At 42.5% G+C, this 15620-nt stretch overlaps 1 protein-coding gene across 1 annotated transcript in view; it reads right to left on the bottom strand.

Moving 5' to 3' along the window:
• ADAMTS18 (ADAM metallopeptidase with thrombospondin type 1 motif 18) overlaps window positions 1–15620 on the bottom strand; it is a 71569-nt gene that overhangs the window by 41241 nt on the left and 14708 nt on the right. Inside the window, exons 8-9 of the mRNA XM_031458019.2 lie at window positions 9540–9635; window positions 5370–5518 (exon numbers count right to left, since the gene is read on the bottom strand). Coding sequence (XP_031313879.1) covers window positions 5370–5518; window positions 9540–9635 — 245 coding nt within the window. The remainder of the gene's footprint in view (window positions 1–5369; window positions 5519–9539; window positions 9636–15620) is intronic.

The following is a 15620-nucleotide window of genomic DNA, read 5'->3' as shown; positions in this document are numbered from 1 at the left end:
GAAGACACCACTTGTCCTATTTTCTAATCCAGCCATGTCCGTCACTGAGCTGATATTTTGATGATTGTTAAACTCATGTGTGCTTTATCCTAATGGATTCCAAATTCTGAGAAAAAAAAAAAGATATCGCCTTGTTTTCATCTGCATAATCACTTTTTAACGTTGGAGGTGGCCTGCTCCTTTCCTGCCAAGCACAATGGGAAGTGGATTTCCAGAGGAGGGACTCTCATTATAACATAAATAATGATGATCTGATGGCAAGCTCTTTAAGACCGTGCTAGGAAGACTGCAAAAACCAGAAAGCAGAATAAAAGAAAAAAGGAGCATCCACCACACTAAAAGCTACAATCATGTCTGACTCAGCTGACTCCAGGCACAGAGCAATTGCTTCTTTTCGTTCCTACTTTTTTGTAGTTTTCTTCCAAGGCTAAAACCCAACTATAGATCATCTCCTACAAAAGCTCAATGCAAACATGTAACACGAAAGAAGGCTCCAAGTTCATAAATTTATGTGATTAAAATTCCTTGTCTCTGTAGGAAGCACAAGAATGCTATAAAACACCCCTGGATTTGCTTTGACATATTTTATCAAATCCTCCTATAACTGCGTGCTAAAATGGATTCAACAGAAACGGGAAATGTCGCCCCACCAGCATGAGATTTTTATGCTATTTCAAAACATTCTGGAGCAACTACTAAAACATTCAGCAGTCACTGCACTAGATCGAATCCCAGAAGACTTCTTAAATCATTAGCTGAAAGGCATTTAGAAAAAACTTCAAGTGTCATGTGACAGCCTTCCTCTATTGCTGGTCACCTTTACAAGGCTTAATTAAAACTTTCTCAGTGTAAGAATTTCTTGTCTGAGATTTTACAAATAAGCTTCATTTTGAGCTTTTACAAATAAGCCACATACATTACTTCTTCAACTCAGAAACTGTAACATGGAGAAGACCTCAAAGGTTATACAGCCAGCCCCTCATTATAGAGATGAAGTAGAAAACGGCTGGTCGGGCTTCTAGAACTTGCTGAGTGAAGGTCACGGCCGGAAAGAGACAGAACAGAATTCAAATTCAACCTCAGACCTTTGGACTCTCCTGGGTGCTGTTTCGCCTCTGCTCTACTTGCATTTATGTAAGTTAAGAAAGAAGGACCAGGCAAGGAGAAGACGAAGAGGGAGCAGTGATGCCCGGAAGTTAGACGCTGGCCTTTGATGGTGGAGCAGCTCTCAATGTAAACATTCTCTGCCTCTCCCAGCTCATCTTTAGGCAATTTTAGTTAACCTCCTAATCTGTAAAATGAGGACAGCTGTGATGATTGCCGGAGAGAATGTTTGTAATGAACTGAGAGCAGAGTCTAGAGCAGAGCTGGCACAAATAAATGGTAACTATTTTAAAACGCTTTCTGCTTTTAGTGACTGGCAAGAATTTTGACTTGGCCATCAAACCCTCAAATACAGATACTTTTTTTTTTCCTGCAGCTTAAGAGAAAACTCTACCATGGTGTCCCTTGCAAATAGTAAGTCTTTTATGATTAAAAACAATAATATAAACAGTCAGAAAACAGTATCTAGGCAAAACATGACTTTGTCTTTATATTAAACTACTACAAAGTATACCCATACTTGCTTCTGCGGAATTTATCAAGTCCTGACTACACGTGGCTATAATGTTGGCTGGCTGATCACTAGAATCAGTTGAGAAGCTCTGCTTAACAAATATGTATATATACATACATACACCTATCCACACACATATATTTTTATATATACATATATATTTACATACAGATAATTTATACATATGTGTGTGTGTGTGTGTGTATTCATGTGTGTGTGTGTGTGTGTATGTATTCCTGGACCCCTCCATAGACTTTCTCAGTAAGAGTATCAAGGAATATCAAGAAATCGGTGTTTTTTTTTTAATTTTAAGAAATCCATGTTTTTTTAAAGCACACTTGGTGATTCTAATAAACAGCTGAGCCTGGAAACCACGGGTGGAAAACCAGCCAGAGATTTGGTTCAATGATCATTCTAGAGCTAGAGCTATGACTCTAGTTGGCATATGATTCTTTCTCAGACTCATGCTTTAGGAAAATTCTAGAATGCCTCAGCATGTTTACCTATCACTATTTTAATCGTCACTATTAATTTCCTTAAACAGGGTTTAGAGGGGTTTCAATAGGCTCTCTTACACGGAACCAGAAGAAAATAGCAAAGGACAGTGGGATCTTGGTCTGACGCTCCCATCGCCGGCTCAGTGACCTGGGCAAGGGCTTCTACTCTGAAAGGGACCCTCTGCCTCCCCTGGTTGCCCACTTGCAGAATTACTGGATCAAACAACAGGTTTCAACTCCTGTATCTGTTCTGGCCTGATTGGGGGCACATGCCTGCAGCAGTGATTTGAGAAGGTTCCGATCAATTAGGAAGGTCTTCTGCAGACCTGAGACATCAAGGAAGGGCCAGATGTGTCTGGTATCGGCCATTCCAGAACCAGGTAACCTTTCAATTCTTTTGAAGCTGAAAAGTTTGATACATCCATGCATCAGCCAGAAATAGTTCATTTTCTTTTTTTAATGAAATGAAATAGGTTCTGGGAAAACCATCATTATGTGAACAGAAAAGCTCACGTTGCGTTTCACGTGAAACAATGAAAATGCTCAGGCTGAGTGATCTGAACAGACCAAATGTTTAAACTGAAGAAAGACAGAAATTAGGAACTTAAAACAGGGAGAAAAAAACAGCCTTACTACAACAATGGGAAATAAGAATGGAGAACAAGGGATTCAATTGTCGTGAGACAGCCGTTGGTTTACTTGCTTTACTTGTGACTTGGTGCATAATTAAAGCCAGCAGAGTCCTGATGAGCCTGAATCTTGTTTCAAATGATAAAACTGCACCAAGTGGAAGCTCTCGAGTGATTAATTCTTTATTAGGCATCTCCAAAATTACAGTATGATATTTCCACGAACAATGCCCTATTATGATGAGAGTTCTCAATCCCACAGATACAAGCGAGGTTTTAATTTAAACCTCAGGGGTGCCATTCATGCACTTGACCAGCAGAGCTATTAAATTAGGTAATCTATTTCTTTCCTGGGAAAATACCATGATTGTAAAATGTTGCGATATATGAAAACCAGATCTGTGAAACACGCTGCAAAAATGCAAAGTAGTGTGATGATTCTAGCAACTCTATCCAAGACATGGATGACATTCAAAGTCTGGGGAGGGTGGCTTTAATAATCTCGTATAAACTGTACGTGCATGACAAACCTCCCTGCCTAGTTATTGGGTCTGACTGGAGCAGTGCATCTCAACTGGGCATGACTTCGCTCCCCACAGGATATTTGGCCACATCTGGAGATTTTGTCGCTGTCACAGTTTCGAGGTTGGGGGCAGGGAGAGACATCCTACTCGCATCTGGTGGGTAGAGGCCAGAGGTGCTACTACACACCCTGCCGTGTGCAGAACAAACCTTGCCCCCGGTAAAACAATTTCAGCCTAAAATGCCAAAGCTGAGAAATCCCACATCAGCCTGGGACATTCTAAAGAGGACCCAAACAAACCATGGTGAAAGCATCTCAAATCCTTCCTTGTATTTTGGAACAAAGTGGCCTCTGGATCCAGCTCAGATGCTGACTCCGATGAAGTACCATTTGTCTTAAAAATTTCCTCTTGCTCTAGTTTCATTACTTATTTAAATCCTCAATCCACCAAACCTCTACGCAGTGCTTACAACATGCCAGGCACTTTTTAAAAGCGTTTTACAAATACCAGCTCGGGTGAGGTAGGAACCATCATCACCCCATTTTTACAAACGAGGGACCTAGAGCAGGCAGAATAAGTCATCTATGGCCACCCAGGTAGGAAGGGGCGGGCCAGGAGGCAAACCCAGGGTACTGGGCTTCAGAGTCTGTGTTCCGAATCTCCGTGCTATGCCACTACTTATATGCTGAAAAACTAAATCCACTATTTTTTAAACAACAAGGACCTACTGTATAGCCCAGGGAACAATATTCAATTTCTTGTAATAACATATAATTGAAGAGAATCCAAAAAAAATATATATGTATATGTATAACCGAATTGCCTTGCTATACACTTGAAACTAACATCGTAAATCAACTCCAGTTCAATAAAAAAAAACTGTAAAAATAAAACTAAATCTACTATTTTCACAAGCTTCCATCACCTTCTCACTCCATGGCTTTTTCTGAAGTCCAGTTTCATCAATAAAGCCTCTCCCTACTCCTTCTAAGGGCTGACCCTCTGTTACCTGCATTCCTGGTGAGTTTAGGATGAAGATAATGAAAACCACATGGACCCCTGAATCTTTCGGTGAATGCCCACTGGATGCTCCCCAGGGGGTGAGGCATTCTACAGACACAACTTCTCATCCCCTCAAACTATCCAAGGTGGGATTATCTCCATTTTATGCATAAACCCAACCTCCAAGTTCAAGTGACCTTCCCAAAGCCACACAGTTAATTAATGGCAGACCCAGGACTTAGAGTCGTAACTTTCTATCTCCCAGGTCTGGGCTCTTTCAACATCACACATGTCTCATGTGGGGATCAGAGGAGAGAAAAGTGACACAAAACCACCCTCATTTTCACAGAGCGCAGGCAGCAGCTCAGAATCCCAGTATGACTAGACCAGACGGTGCCCACAGATGCCCATAAGTGAGTTTCAACTCAGAGACATTTTGATTAGTCCTCACAGTGTTTCCTTCCTTCCTTCCTTCCTTCCTTCCTTCCTTCCTTCCTTCCTTCCTTCCTTCCTTCCTTCCTTCCTTCCTCCCTTCCTTCCTCCCTCCCTCCCTCCCTCCCTTTCTTTCTTTTTAAGAAAATTGAATTTGTTGTCACTATTTTAAAAATTGGGATATTTCACACACAGCATTTTTTCGGATTTCTGGTTTCTCTTGAAAAGTCAGGCAGATCTGTCAACACGTGTGGATGCACATTCCTGCAAGGCAAAAATCAGCATACTTTCTCCAGTTCATCAGTTTGAAACACACACACACGGTCCACCAGCCATGCATCCCTGCTCTATAATATCCCAGGTGCGTGGCTAGGTGACTGTGTAGCTCTCATTTAGATGCAGAAAGTAGTTGACACCATTACTGGAGTCCCTGATCGTCAGAATCACACAGAGAATAACTCCTTTGCTGTTCCGAAGTTTGACCCCCTCCCTCGTCCTGTGCATGTAGCATTTACATGCAAACAGTAAAACACTTATTAAGTGTTATTAGCCAGATAGCAGAAAACTACGCTTGAAAACGGGCGTGAGCAAAACAGAGCAAATGTGCAGTACGTCACAGGCTGAAGGGTCACGCCTTACACGTGCTGACCTTTCATCAGAGCCTTACTTGGGGTTATTGCAGTGTCTCTCTTGGTACCTGACACCTCCACCGCACGTTCGAGAACACTCTGACCACTTGGACCAGGCGGACCACTGGCCATGGATGGGCCGCGGCCCATGCTCCCCAAACTTGACACACTGGCCTTGCCGACACCACTGCAAAAAAAAAAAAAGTGACATGTTCCCGTCAAGAGTCCATCTGGGAAAGCAGGAGGAGGTTGCGAACACCTGCAGGGTAACAGGAAAAACAAGTCTGGTGGCAGACGGGAGGGCTCAGACGCGGTGAGAGAATTCTCATCTTTGCCGGCTGCGCTGGAACACGGGGTGCCCCACGTGCATTTTGAAAGGCTGACATCTAGAGAAAAGGGGCATCTGTCACTGGCCGGCTGAGTATTACAGGGTTTGTGAGCTGTCCAGGTGACGTGTTCAGATATGGTTCCACCCAACAGAGGGAGGCAGTGCAAACAGAACGACCACAGAGCCTTCCCTGACCTTTGGAAACAACGCTGCTTAGAGAACACTTGGACTCATTCCTTCCAGAGAAACCAGTTTTTCAGATGCGAACACAGAATGTATCACCCTGGATGATTATCACATCAGAAGAACAGATCTAATTCTGCATACATTTTTATTCCAAACCATCCCCATCGAGCATTTCTTATGACACTGAGTAGCTTTCAGGCTATGCACATTGCTCTTACAGGTCACACCCTTTGCCCTTCTGCCCATGTGAAAGGTCCCTACGGGGGACCCTCTGATGACTTTGAGCTGAGCGTCCTTTCTGAGTTAGCTGTGAGTCTCTCCTGTGCTGGTGCTCTGTTCAAGCCCAGGCCAGAGCTGTTTTCTGTGCCAGCCTTTCCACTTGAATTCTCCTCTGCAATCCAGTCCAGCTCTGCTGGTCACCTCTGTCCTTGGGGGTTGCCTTCACTGCTGGGAGTGGGTTTTTTTTTTTTCCTGCGGTGCTTTTATGATGAGCAAGTTCTGCATGATTTAGCCTAACTGCACACTTTCCTAAAAGCCTCTGCAATTCAATCCAAAGGGTTGGGGTTTGGACCGAGCCAGGTTCTGCGGAGGAGTTGGGGTTTGGTTACAGAATTGCGGGGAGGCTGTGTCGCTTTCAAATCTCTACTTTTCCCCTGTGACAGACTTGGCTTTGTGGCTGTATCTCGTGAGGCTTGGTTGCTAGTGCACTTTGTCTAGGTCAAGTTCTTGCTTCCTTTCTTCAAAGTTTTGCTATGTGCTGATTAATTCTTCTGTTTTTCATTTTTCTTTTCCCTGGATTAACGGCCACTTCAGAGTTCACATGCAGTCGTATAACATTGTGGGGAACTTTGAGGTGGGCATGCAATAGGTCATTTGAGGATTTTGTCAGTCATGAGCACGAATCTGCATCTTCCCCATCAGGAACGGCTGGGTCTCTCCTGGACTGAGCTCAGTGGCTGTCACAAAATCAACAACAATATAAGCAGATACAGTTTTAAGTTGCGTCTAGGTGTCAAAAACAAAATGGGCTGGAGGATGGGGGAAGACTTCATACACACTACCTACCTAGAACCCTCACAAAGCACCTAGCAGTTCATAACTATTTTCTGAAGGAGAGAAATTTAGCAAAGAAATGCTACCCAGCTAACTACCCAATGAGCTGAGACTGGATTTAAACTCAGTAGCCTAAGCTCCTGAGCAGGACACGTAGACTTCTTACCGTGGAGGCAAATTACTCACTGTGCATCTTAACTCTAATTTCTTTCTTTAGAAATACAGCTTTTAGGTCTGTTCCAATCCTTCAATTAATTTGCCTTCCTTTTATTACAGTATTGATCCTAGTATTAAGCTGCTGAGAGATTGTTTCCTCTGGCTTTTTCAATCAGCAGAGAAACCAGGAACATACAGAAATACATACACGCACAATCTGCACATCCATGTAAAACTCTACATATAAAATGTCATGTATGTATATATAAACATGTATAGTTATGTGGAGCTATCCATATATATTTCTATCACTGCTTTTAATTTCAAATTACATTTGCCCATGTTTGGGGCAAGTATCTTTTATGATAGACACAGCAAGCACAAAACTTTCTTTCCTTGGATACATCATCTAGATAAAACGATGTGACTTTCACATCCTCGCAATTCACCCAGGATTCATGGCACAAATATCCCTGAAGGACCAGGGAGGATTCAGGTGGGTTTCAGTCATATAGAAAGAAACAAACAAAATATGGCATGACCGCTACTCTGCAAGACAGTCCAGGTAAAGATAAGTAAGATGCGTTGTTGGCCTCATGAAGTTTATGGTCTAATAAGTAGCCAATTCCATCCCCAAGGGAAGGAAGACTCTGAGAACCATACATACGAGTGCAGGGTAATCACACTGGACTGATGATGGGTCAAAGCTATTGGAATGTTTTCTCCTAACGATGACTTGACACTTGAGGGCTTTCCCCCAGCGTATATAACCGTGGTCTGGTATTTTAAAATAGGGAGATGGGGTGAGTGGTATTAGGACCTCTATCTTCTCATTTCTGGCCTGATTTGCCTCATGCTGTATTAACTGAAGTCTAATCCAGAGGAATTTTAGTCCCTGCAGAGCTAGATCCCTGGTGTATTTATATAATGAACCTTAGACCTGTACCATTTATCACATTTTCCTCATTAGCTACATAAATCTTCTCACACCTCCCTCTTGTGTCTAATGCCGTTGCTTTCCTAATGAAAGAATGCCCACTAATCCTCAAGTTGCGAGTTCTAAATTTTGAGGCTTCAAAAATAAAAATGCTTTGTGCGTGACTTATATGTTCATTTGTCGTTTTGTACCATCACAGCTAAAACAGTCTTCCGCACGTCTTCAATGAGAATCCTTATCGGGATTTCCTAAGACCAGGACATCTGATTTAGAATTGCCCATGATGCTTCAATTTTTCAGATGCTTATTTTCTTTAAAATGAAGAGTTACAAATCACAAATCTTTTAAGAGGTGTTGAACAGGTGCCCTAACAGACTTCAGAAAGCATTTTCTGAACATTCACTTATTTTGTGTCTTTGCCTTTATTGCTGATCTTTCCTGAAAGTTTCTCTTTCACTCACCCGAAGAACTTCCAGTTGAAATTCCAACATCCATCTGAGGGTGCCACTTATTCTAAGTGCACAGCTAATTCCCGGGAGTAGTCATTTGTCATTTATTTGGGCCTTCATAGCAACTATGTGCTTGAAGAAGGTATGTTTAAAAAAAAAGTTATTGGCTTCTTCACAGGTTTCCCCATTGGAATGTCAATGTTTGAAGAAGTAAAATGGAACTTTATTTATCCCTGTTGCCCTAGAGTCTCCGGTCACTACTATCTTCCCATCAATCAATTTTGGTGGAATTGAATTCACTTTAAATGGCCAGTTCTTCCTTACAGGCTTGGCTGCCTCAAGAAAGCCAATGGCAGAGACCAAAAAACCTGAAACATCTCCAGTTCTCTTATCGTTCACGGCTTCCCCGTCACGATTTTTCAAAGTTATGCCCCAAATCTGGATCATTGACTAGTACCTCAAGTGCACCTTCCCCTCCAGACTCTATGCGGAAAGGGGAAAAAAAGGAAACTAACATATGAGAGTCCTTCATTCAAAGCACAGAAATCTCCCATCATCTTCTGCAATGGAAATGGCTCTTCGGGTTGAAGATACTTGGGAGCAAAGACTTCCTGGTACGGCCTAGATGGAGATGCAGCTCACTCTTCAAGAGATGTTGCTATAAGGGATGGGATGCTATTTGGAGTAACAGAAGCTCAATGACTGGTCCTGTGAGGTAAGCGGTAGAGGCTCTGTATGGAGGGACAGTCCTTACTTTGCTACTAAAAGAAACATCTGCTCCCTGAATCAAGTTTAAAAGGCAAACAGTAGACAATGAAACCCTCCCACTCACTGAAATAGAAATATTTTGACCCAAGCCCCCATCTAAAAATGGAAAACAAACGCAAAAGGGAAGAACAAACCTTTTTACACAATTGAGCCAACTCAGTTATATTAGCATGGAGTTTTTAAAAAGCTGCTAAATACGCTGGCTAATTTACAGAGAAGCCAGAAAATACACGCAGCTAAAGCATGCCATGTTGAGGTCACAGTACAAATAGTCTGGGTTCTACACTTGATCAAGTTTCTGGAACTAAAAACTAACAAGTATGCAGTTTACCATACTCAAGCCACAAACGGTCCCTTCCGCTGCGGGCATGAACTTGGTCTCACACCTGTGGCCCACTCGGTGGCACCAAAGTGATTTGCAAATGTCCTGGAAGGAAAGAAGGAGCTGGTAAGGGTGATGATACCATAAAAGCAGAAATATCTGAAGCTGCTGTATGCAATACTGTATTTTGAGGTGGCTGCAATGGGACATTATCCAGAAAGTAGAGGTAAGTGAAGTCAGTAGTAGCCAGGTAACCAGTAACATGTTCTAGCAGGTGTTTAAGCAGGAAATTTCTGCACTACCTGTGTATTTATGTGTGTTTAGCAATGACTGGGAGGTAACAATAGTTAATTTAGAGAGTATTTGGCTTTTAACTAAGAGATCTGGTTTCTAATCATCATCATCATCATCAAAGCAGAATAGACTAAGACTGGAATAATCCAACTCAGATTCAAATCCAGGTTGCATGACCTACAGACACGTTACAGAAGCCCTTTAATCTGCAGTTTCCTCATCTGGGAGTAAGTGATAAAATTAGTGCCTCTACAGGGCTGTTCTCAAGGATAAATGGTGTAAATCATCATCATCATCATCTTCATCTTTAATTTTCAAGCATTTAGACAATTTAATTCTCACACTAGATCTAAGAAATCATCGAACTCCTGTGTTAAATTGTCATAGGCAGAAGGATGGTGACCCAAAACAACCATGTCCTAATTCCTAGAACCTTCCTGTGACTATGTGAGGTTACAGAGCAAAGGAGAATGAAAGTTGCAGATAAAATTAAGGTTGCTCATCAGATGACCTGGAGCTGGGGAAACTATCTTAGATTGTCCAGATGGACCCAAGGTAACCACAAGGGTCCTCAAATGGTGAAGAAGAAGACAGGAGAGAACCGGAGAGATGGCAGTGTGCAGAGGATTAAGGGGGATGTTACTGGTTTTGAAGATGGAGGAAGGGGTCATGAGCCAAGGAAGGTCAGCAGCTTTGGGACACTGGCGAAGGCAAGAAAATGGCTTCTCTTCTAACAGAGCCTCCAAAAGGAACCCAACCCTGCCAACACTTGATCCTAGCCCAGTGTGACCCATTTCAGATGTCTACCTCTAGAACGATAAGAAAATTAATTTGACTGTTCTAAGTCACTAAGTTTGTGAAACTTTATTATCACAGCCATAGCAAATGAATACTGTCATTAACACCACTTAGTGGGGAACACTTAACCTCATTTAGCTCGTTTAGATGAGGAAACTGAACAAGGTACTGACACTTCCAAGGTGTCAAGTCACCCAGCTGCTAAGTGGCAGAGCAGGAGTCAAACTGGCCTGATTCCAGAGTCCAGGCCCCTGACCACTGTTCTGGACCTGGATGTGGCAACAGCGGATGTTGGAAAGCTCTCGACTTCTCCAGGCTCAGATGCCTATCTGTAAAGTAAAGGGACTGAACCAGATTCCTTCCAGCTCAAACAGGGGAAGCTGCTCTTCAGAATTATGTTGTTAACTGAAAGTCAAAATCACAAATCGTCAAAGTCACTCCGTTTTGTTTGCCATATTCTATTGACTAAGGTAGAAATATGAACACATACATTTTGGGGAAAATATTAACAATCAGGGAGAGAGGCAAAATGATTTTTGTGGTTACTTGTCATAACCCTGAAGATTCAATTTAACCAGGTATTCGATTCTCCAAGCACTCCAGTTAATATACATTTCACAGTTAGAAGATATGACAAGAACAGGCTTAGAAAATATTTCACAGAAAAAGTGTTCCACGGGTCTGAGAAAAGAAAACACAAGGAAATCAGAGATACTTGCAGTGAGCCTGGTCTTGTGGATCATACAATCCTTCCCCACTCAAAAAAGAATGGGAACATCTCCAGGACACTGCTTGGAAACACTACCACCAGCAGCCGCCCCAGACATACACCACACAGACCATTTCCAGATCTCAAAACAGCTCCTCAGACACAAGATGGAAATGTTTCCCAGAGAAATGGACCTGCAACTGACATGAGCAGAAAGTCCAAGAAATCCTGCCAACAAAGCAATCAGGTCCATCATCACCGTGGGCTCCCATACTCGGCCACCCTGGATCTCAGGGGGACAAGTTAAGGTGAAAACAGGACAATCTACATCAAAATGGAGGAATGGGAGGTAACCATGGAAGCAGTTAAGGCCACAGTTAGAAAGGCTTTCGGAATTCAATTGTTTTCCCTCTTAGAGCCAACGCCAAGCCACAGGGCTATGGAATGGGGGCCATTGGAGGAGACTGGGAAAATAAAACACAAAAACACAGGGATTCCAGAGAGAAATGCGACAGGCCGTATGAACATGTTATTTCTTTTGCGGTGAAGTACAGAAGTCACATGAAATTACAGCCAACTACTTGCTCTGACGACCCCAGAGCCCTCCGAGAAAGCTCCCTTTCAAAGTAAACAGAAATGAGAGTTTGCACTTTTTTGCACGTTCTTCTTCTCTCTTCTCCCTACCCCAGCACTCTCGTCTAACTTTTCCTTATCTATAATTCCCCAGACCTAAGTCATAATTTAAGGGAAAACGAAAACAACCACAGAGACTACAAGGTCTCACGTTGCCTGGATGTGATTTTGAAGGAAAGAGCCTCAATGCTGTCAGTGTTCTGTCCTGTCCCAGGCTGGCCACATTCTTCAGTTTTGTCTTAAGAACAGAAACCCCTTCAAGTGAAATCTGACAGGCTAAAAACGTTGATGGTCTTAGCAAATCAAATTTTATAAATCATCTCAAACTTAACACATCCAAAACAAAATTTCCCAGCTGTCCTCCATGACCTGTCCCACGTTCAGCCTTTCCAGCTTATGTTATGACACTCCCATATGTCTAGCTGCTCGAGCCCCCAATCCCAGAGTCTTTTTTGACTCCTCTCCTTCTCCCAAAGAAGTCACCCCTGCTTCCTTGAGGAGGGATGAGAAGGGAACGGAGGTAAAATCTTCCACTTTATGAACATGGGAGTGCTAAAATTATGTGAGCTTTGGTGATCATTGTAAATCCAGTAAACCATTACTGAGCATCTGTTAATATGCCAGGGACATGCGAGGCACTGTAGATTCTCTCCATCGACTGAGGCAAGAGATAACAGACAGTAAAAACAAAGCATCACAAGTTAATGAAGGTGACACACAGGGTGGAGATGGAGCTCCCTTAGGGAAAGTTCATAGCAGCACTATTTACAATAGCCAAGACATGGAAGCAACCTAAATGTCCTCTGATAGATGACTGGATAAAGAAGTTGTGGTATATATACCCAATGGAATACTACTCGGTCATAAAAAAAGAATGCCATTTGCAGCAATGTGGATGGACCTAGAGAGTATCATACCAAGCGAAGTAAGTCAGAGAAAGATAAATTCCATATGATACCACTTAGATGTGGAATCTAAAATATGACACAAATGAACTTATTTACAAAACAGAAACAGACTCACAGACATAGAGTCCCCTTCTCATCCCACCTCAAACTTATGGGTACCAAAGGGGAAGGGAGTAAAGGGATAAGTTAGGAGTTTGGGATTAGCAGATAAATACTACTATATATATAAAAAAAAACAAGGTCCTACTATATTGCACAGGGAACTACATTCTATAATTTGTAATAATCTATAAAGAAAAAGAATAAGAAGAAGAATATATGCATATATATACAACTAAATCACTACACTGTACACCAGAAACTAACACAACATTGTAAATCTACTATACTTCCATTTTAAAAAATCTTGGGGAAAAATGGGAGGTAACATTTGAGCTGAATCTTTAACAATAATAAAAAATGATAGATACATGTCACATGGGTGGCCATGCAGTATTCCAGAGTGGGAAAGCATGCAGACAAGAGCTTGTAGACAAGAAAGCAATAAACATATGAAAAACATACCAGGACATCACTACAGTTGGAACTTAAGTTCCTGGGGGAAAATTAACAGAAGCTGAAACGTGATGTAGTAAATTTAGTAGATTACAAAGAGTTTCTCTTTATTCTCCATTCTTTGATCCCAATGTCCAGTTCTTTTAACAACAATTTTTGCTGGGGTATAAATGACCTAAAACATTGTATTTCAGGTGTACAATATAATGATTTGGTATTTGTACATATTGTGAAACGATCACCACAATAAGTCTAGTTAACATCGGCCACCATATATAGTTGTTTTTTTTTTTTTTGTCTCGTGATGAGGACTTTTACGATCTACTCTCCCAGCAACTTTCAAATATGCAACAGAGTGTTATTAACTAGAGTCACCATGCTGTATCTCACATTCCCATGACTTATTTATCCTATAACTAACAGTTTGTACCCTCTGATCCCCTTTACTCATTAAATTGACAAATTTTAAAGAATGAATACATGTTGGTATGACTTTTCCTTCGAAGGACACACTCTCTGAGGTGACAGACCTGAAAATAGTCCACTGGAATCAAAATACCTTCCCCAGAATTCTGATTTTGCCCCAGATCCTCCTGGCATGTCTATAAATGAACATTGCCGAGCTCCTGCTCTGTGACAGTGACTGCCAGCTACTGAGGTGTGGAGTAGGGTTGCTCATTTCTCACTTGGTAAAGTAACCAGCATGGGAAGCACTGCTCAGAGTCTCCTGTGCTTAGGGCATTCCAGCCAACAGCATCGATTCCCTCCCTGAGTCAGGAAGCATTTAGTAAACACCTAATAATCAAATGCACGTTCTCCCCAATTGCTTATGGAGGTTACCATCCCTTAGGTGTGTCCAACTAATGTAGAACCATCAGCCAAACTAACGACTCATTTCCTTGAACACTTTGAAAAGGAACAGAGATCAAGCATGATGTGCCAAGGACACAGAAAAGTGTGGTGGGGAGAGGAAGGGAGGCGGACAAGGCATGAAAAACAGCCAGCTCCAGGCCCACAGACAAGGAGGCCACTGGGAGAACAGCCAGGGTGATGGTGATGATGCTGATGAAGACACGAGGAGGAGGGTGAGACAAAACCCCTTGTTATTTACGGAGCGGTGCATCCTCATAATTATCTGAGAAGAGCTATGATGGTCCCCACCTTACAGATGTGGACCCAAAGCTGAGAGAGGTTAAGTCATCTGCCCAGAGTTCCAGGAAGTGGTGGAATAAGGCTTTGAACCCAGGTCTATTTAACTCCAAAAGCCAGGAGTAGGGGTGTGTGGATGTGGGTATGTGTGTGTGGGTGCATGTGCTTGAGTGCGCTTAAAATTATAGACTGTCCGGCTCCGTAGCCATCCATCTGGAGCATGCATCAGGGGCACCGAGACCCGCTACATTCAAACACAGATTGCCAGGTCCTACACCCAGTTTCCTGTTCTTTATGCCTGGCTGAGACCTGACCACCTGCATTTCTAACAAGATCCAGGAGATGCAGATATACTGTATCTGCTGGTTGGAGAGGACACTTGGAGAATGACTTCCTTTTTTCCTCCCTTTTTGGGTGCTTTTATTATGCAAAACTGCCTTTCAAAGAGGCACAGGGGAAAAAAGTCAGCAGTGAGGAGAAAAGGTAAGAAAGGGAAGATAATGACAGGACAACGAAACCTTGAAAATAAGCTTCATCATCCTTTCCCTGGAGCTGGTCCCAACTCTTCAGACCAACAGGAAAACAGGAGATTTTGGTGTTTTGGAAACCCCTCCTACTTAGGGCCTAGCAGAGAACTATTTATGAGTCTCAGAGGTAGGGCCGTGGTTCAAGTTACAAGTAGGTTCTTTTCCCCCTAGACCGTGGGGAGCAAAATATCTTCCATATTCAGGATCCACCAACCAACTCAACCTTCTTCATCTTCATCTTCATCTTGCTTGTTTGTTTTTTTTTAGTGGAGGTACTGAGGATTGAACCCAGGACCTCGTGCATGCTAAGCACACGTTCTACTACTGAGCTATTGTGCATGCTACGCACACCCTTTACCACTGAGCTATTACCCTCCTCCTCTGTCTTCACCTTCTTAAACAATCATCTTACACAATCTCTCTCTCAAGCAAATCTTCCTACCCCTCCAGACATTCCTTTCTCCGTGCCTTTCTTCATTCTTTTCCATCTTCTCTGGAATTTCCATTTCCCTTTGCA

This window comes from Camelus dromedarius, chromosome 9 (genome assembly GCF_036321535.1).
Source record: "Camelus dromedarius isolate mCamDro1 chromosome 9, mCamDro1.pat, whole genome shotgun sequence".
NCBI classification, from domain to species: Eukaryota; Metazoa; Chordata; class Mammalia; order Artiodactyla; family Camelidae; genus Camelus; species Camelus dromedarius.
This window is presented reverse-complemented; position numbering and strand designations above follow the sequence as displayed.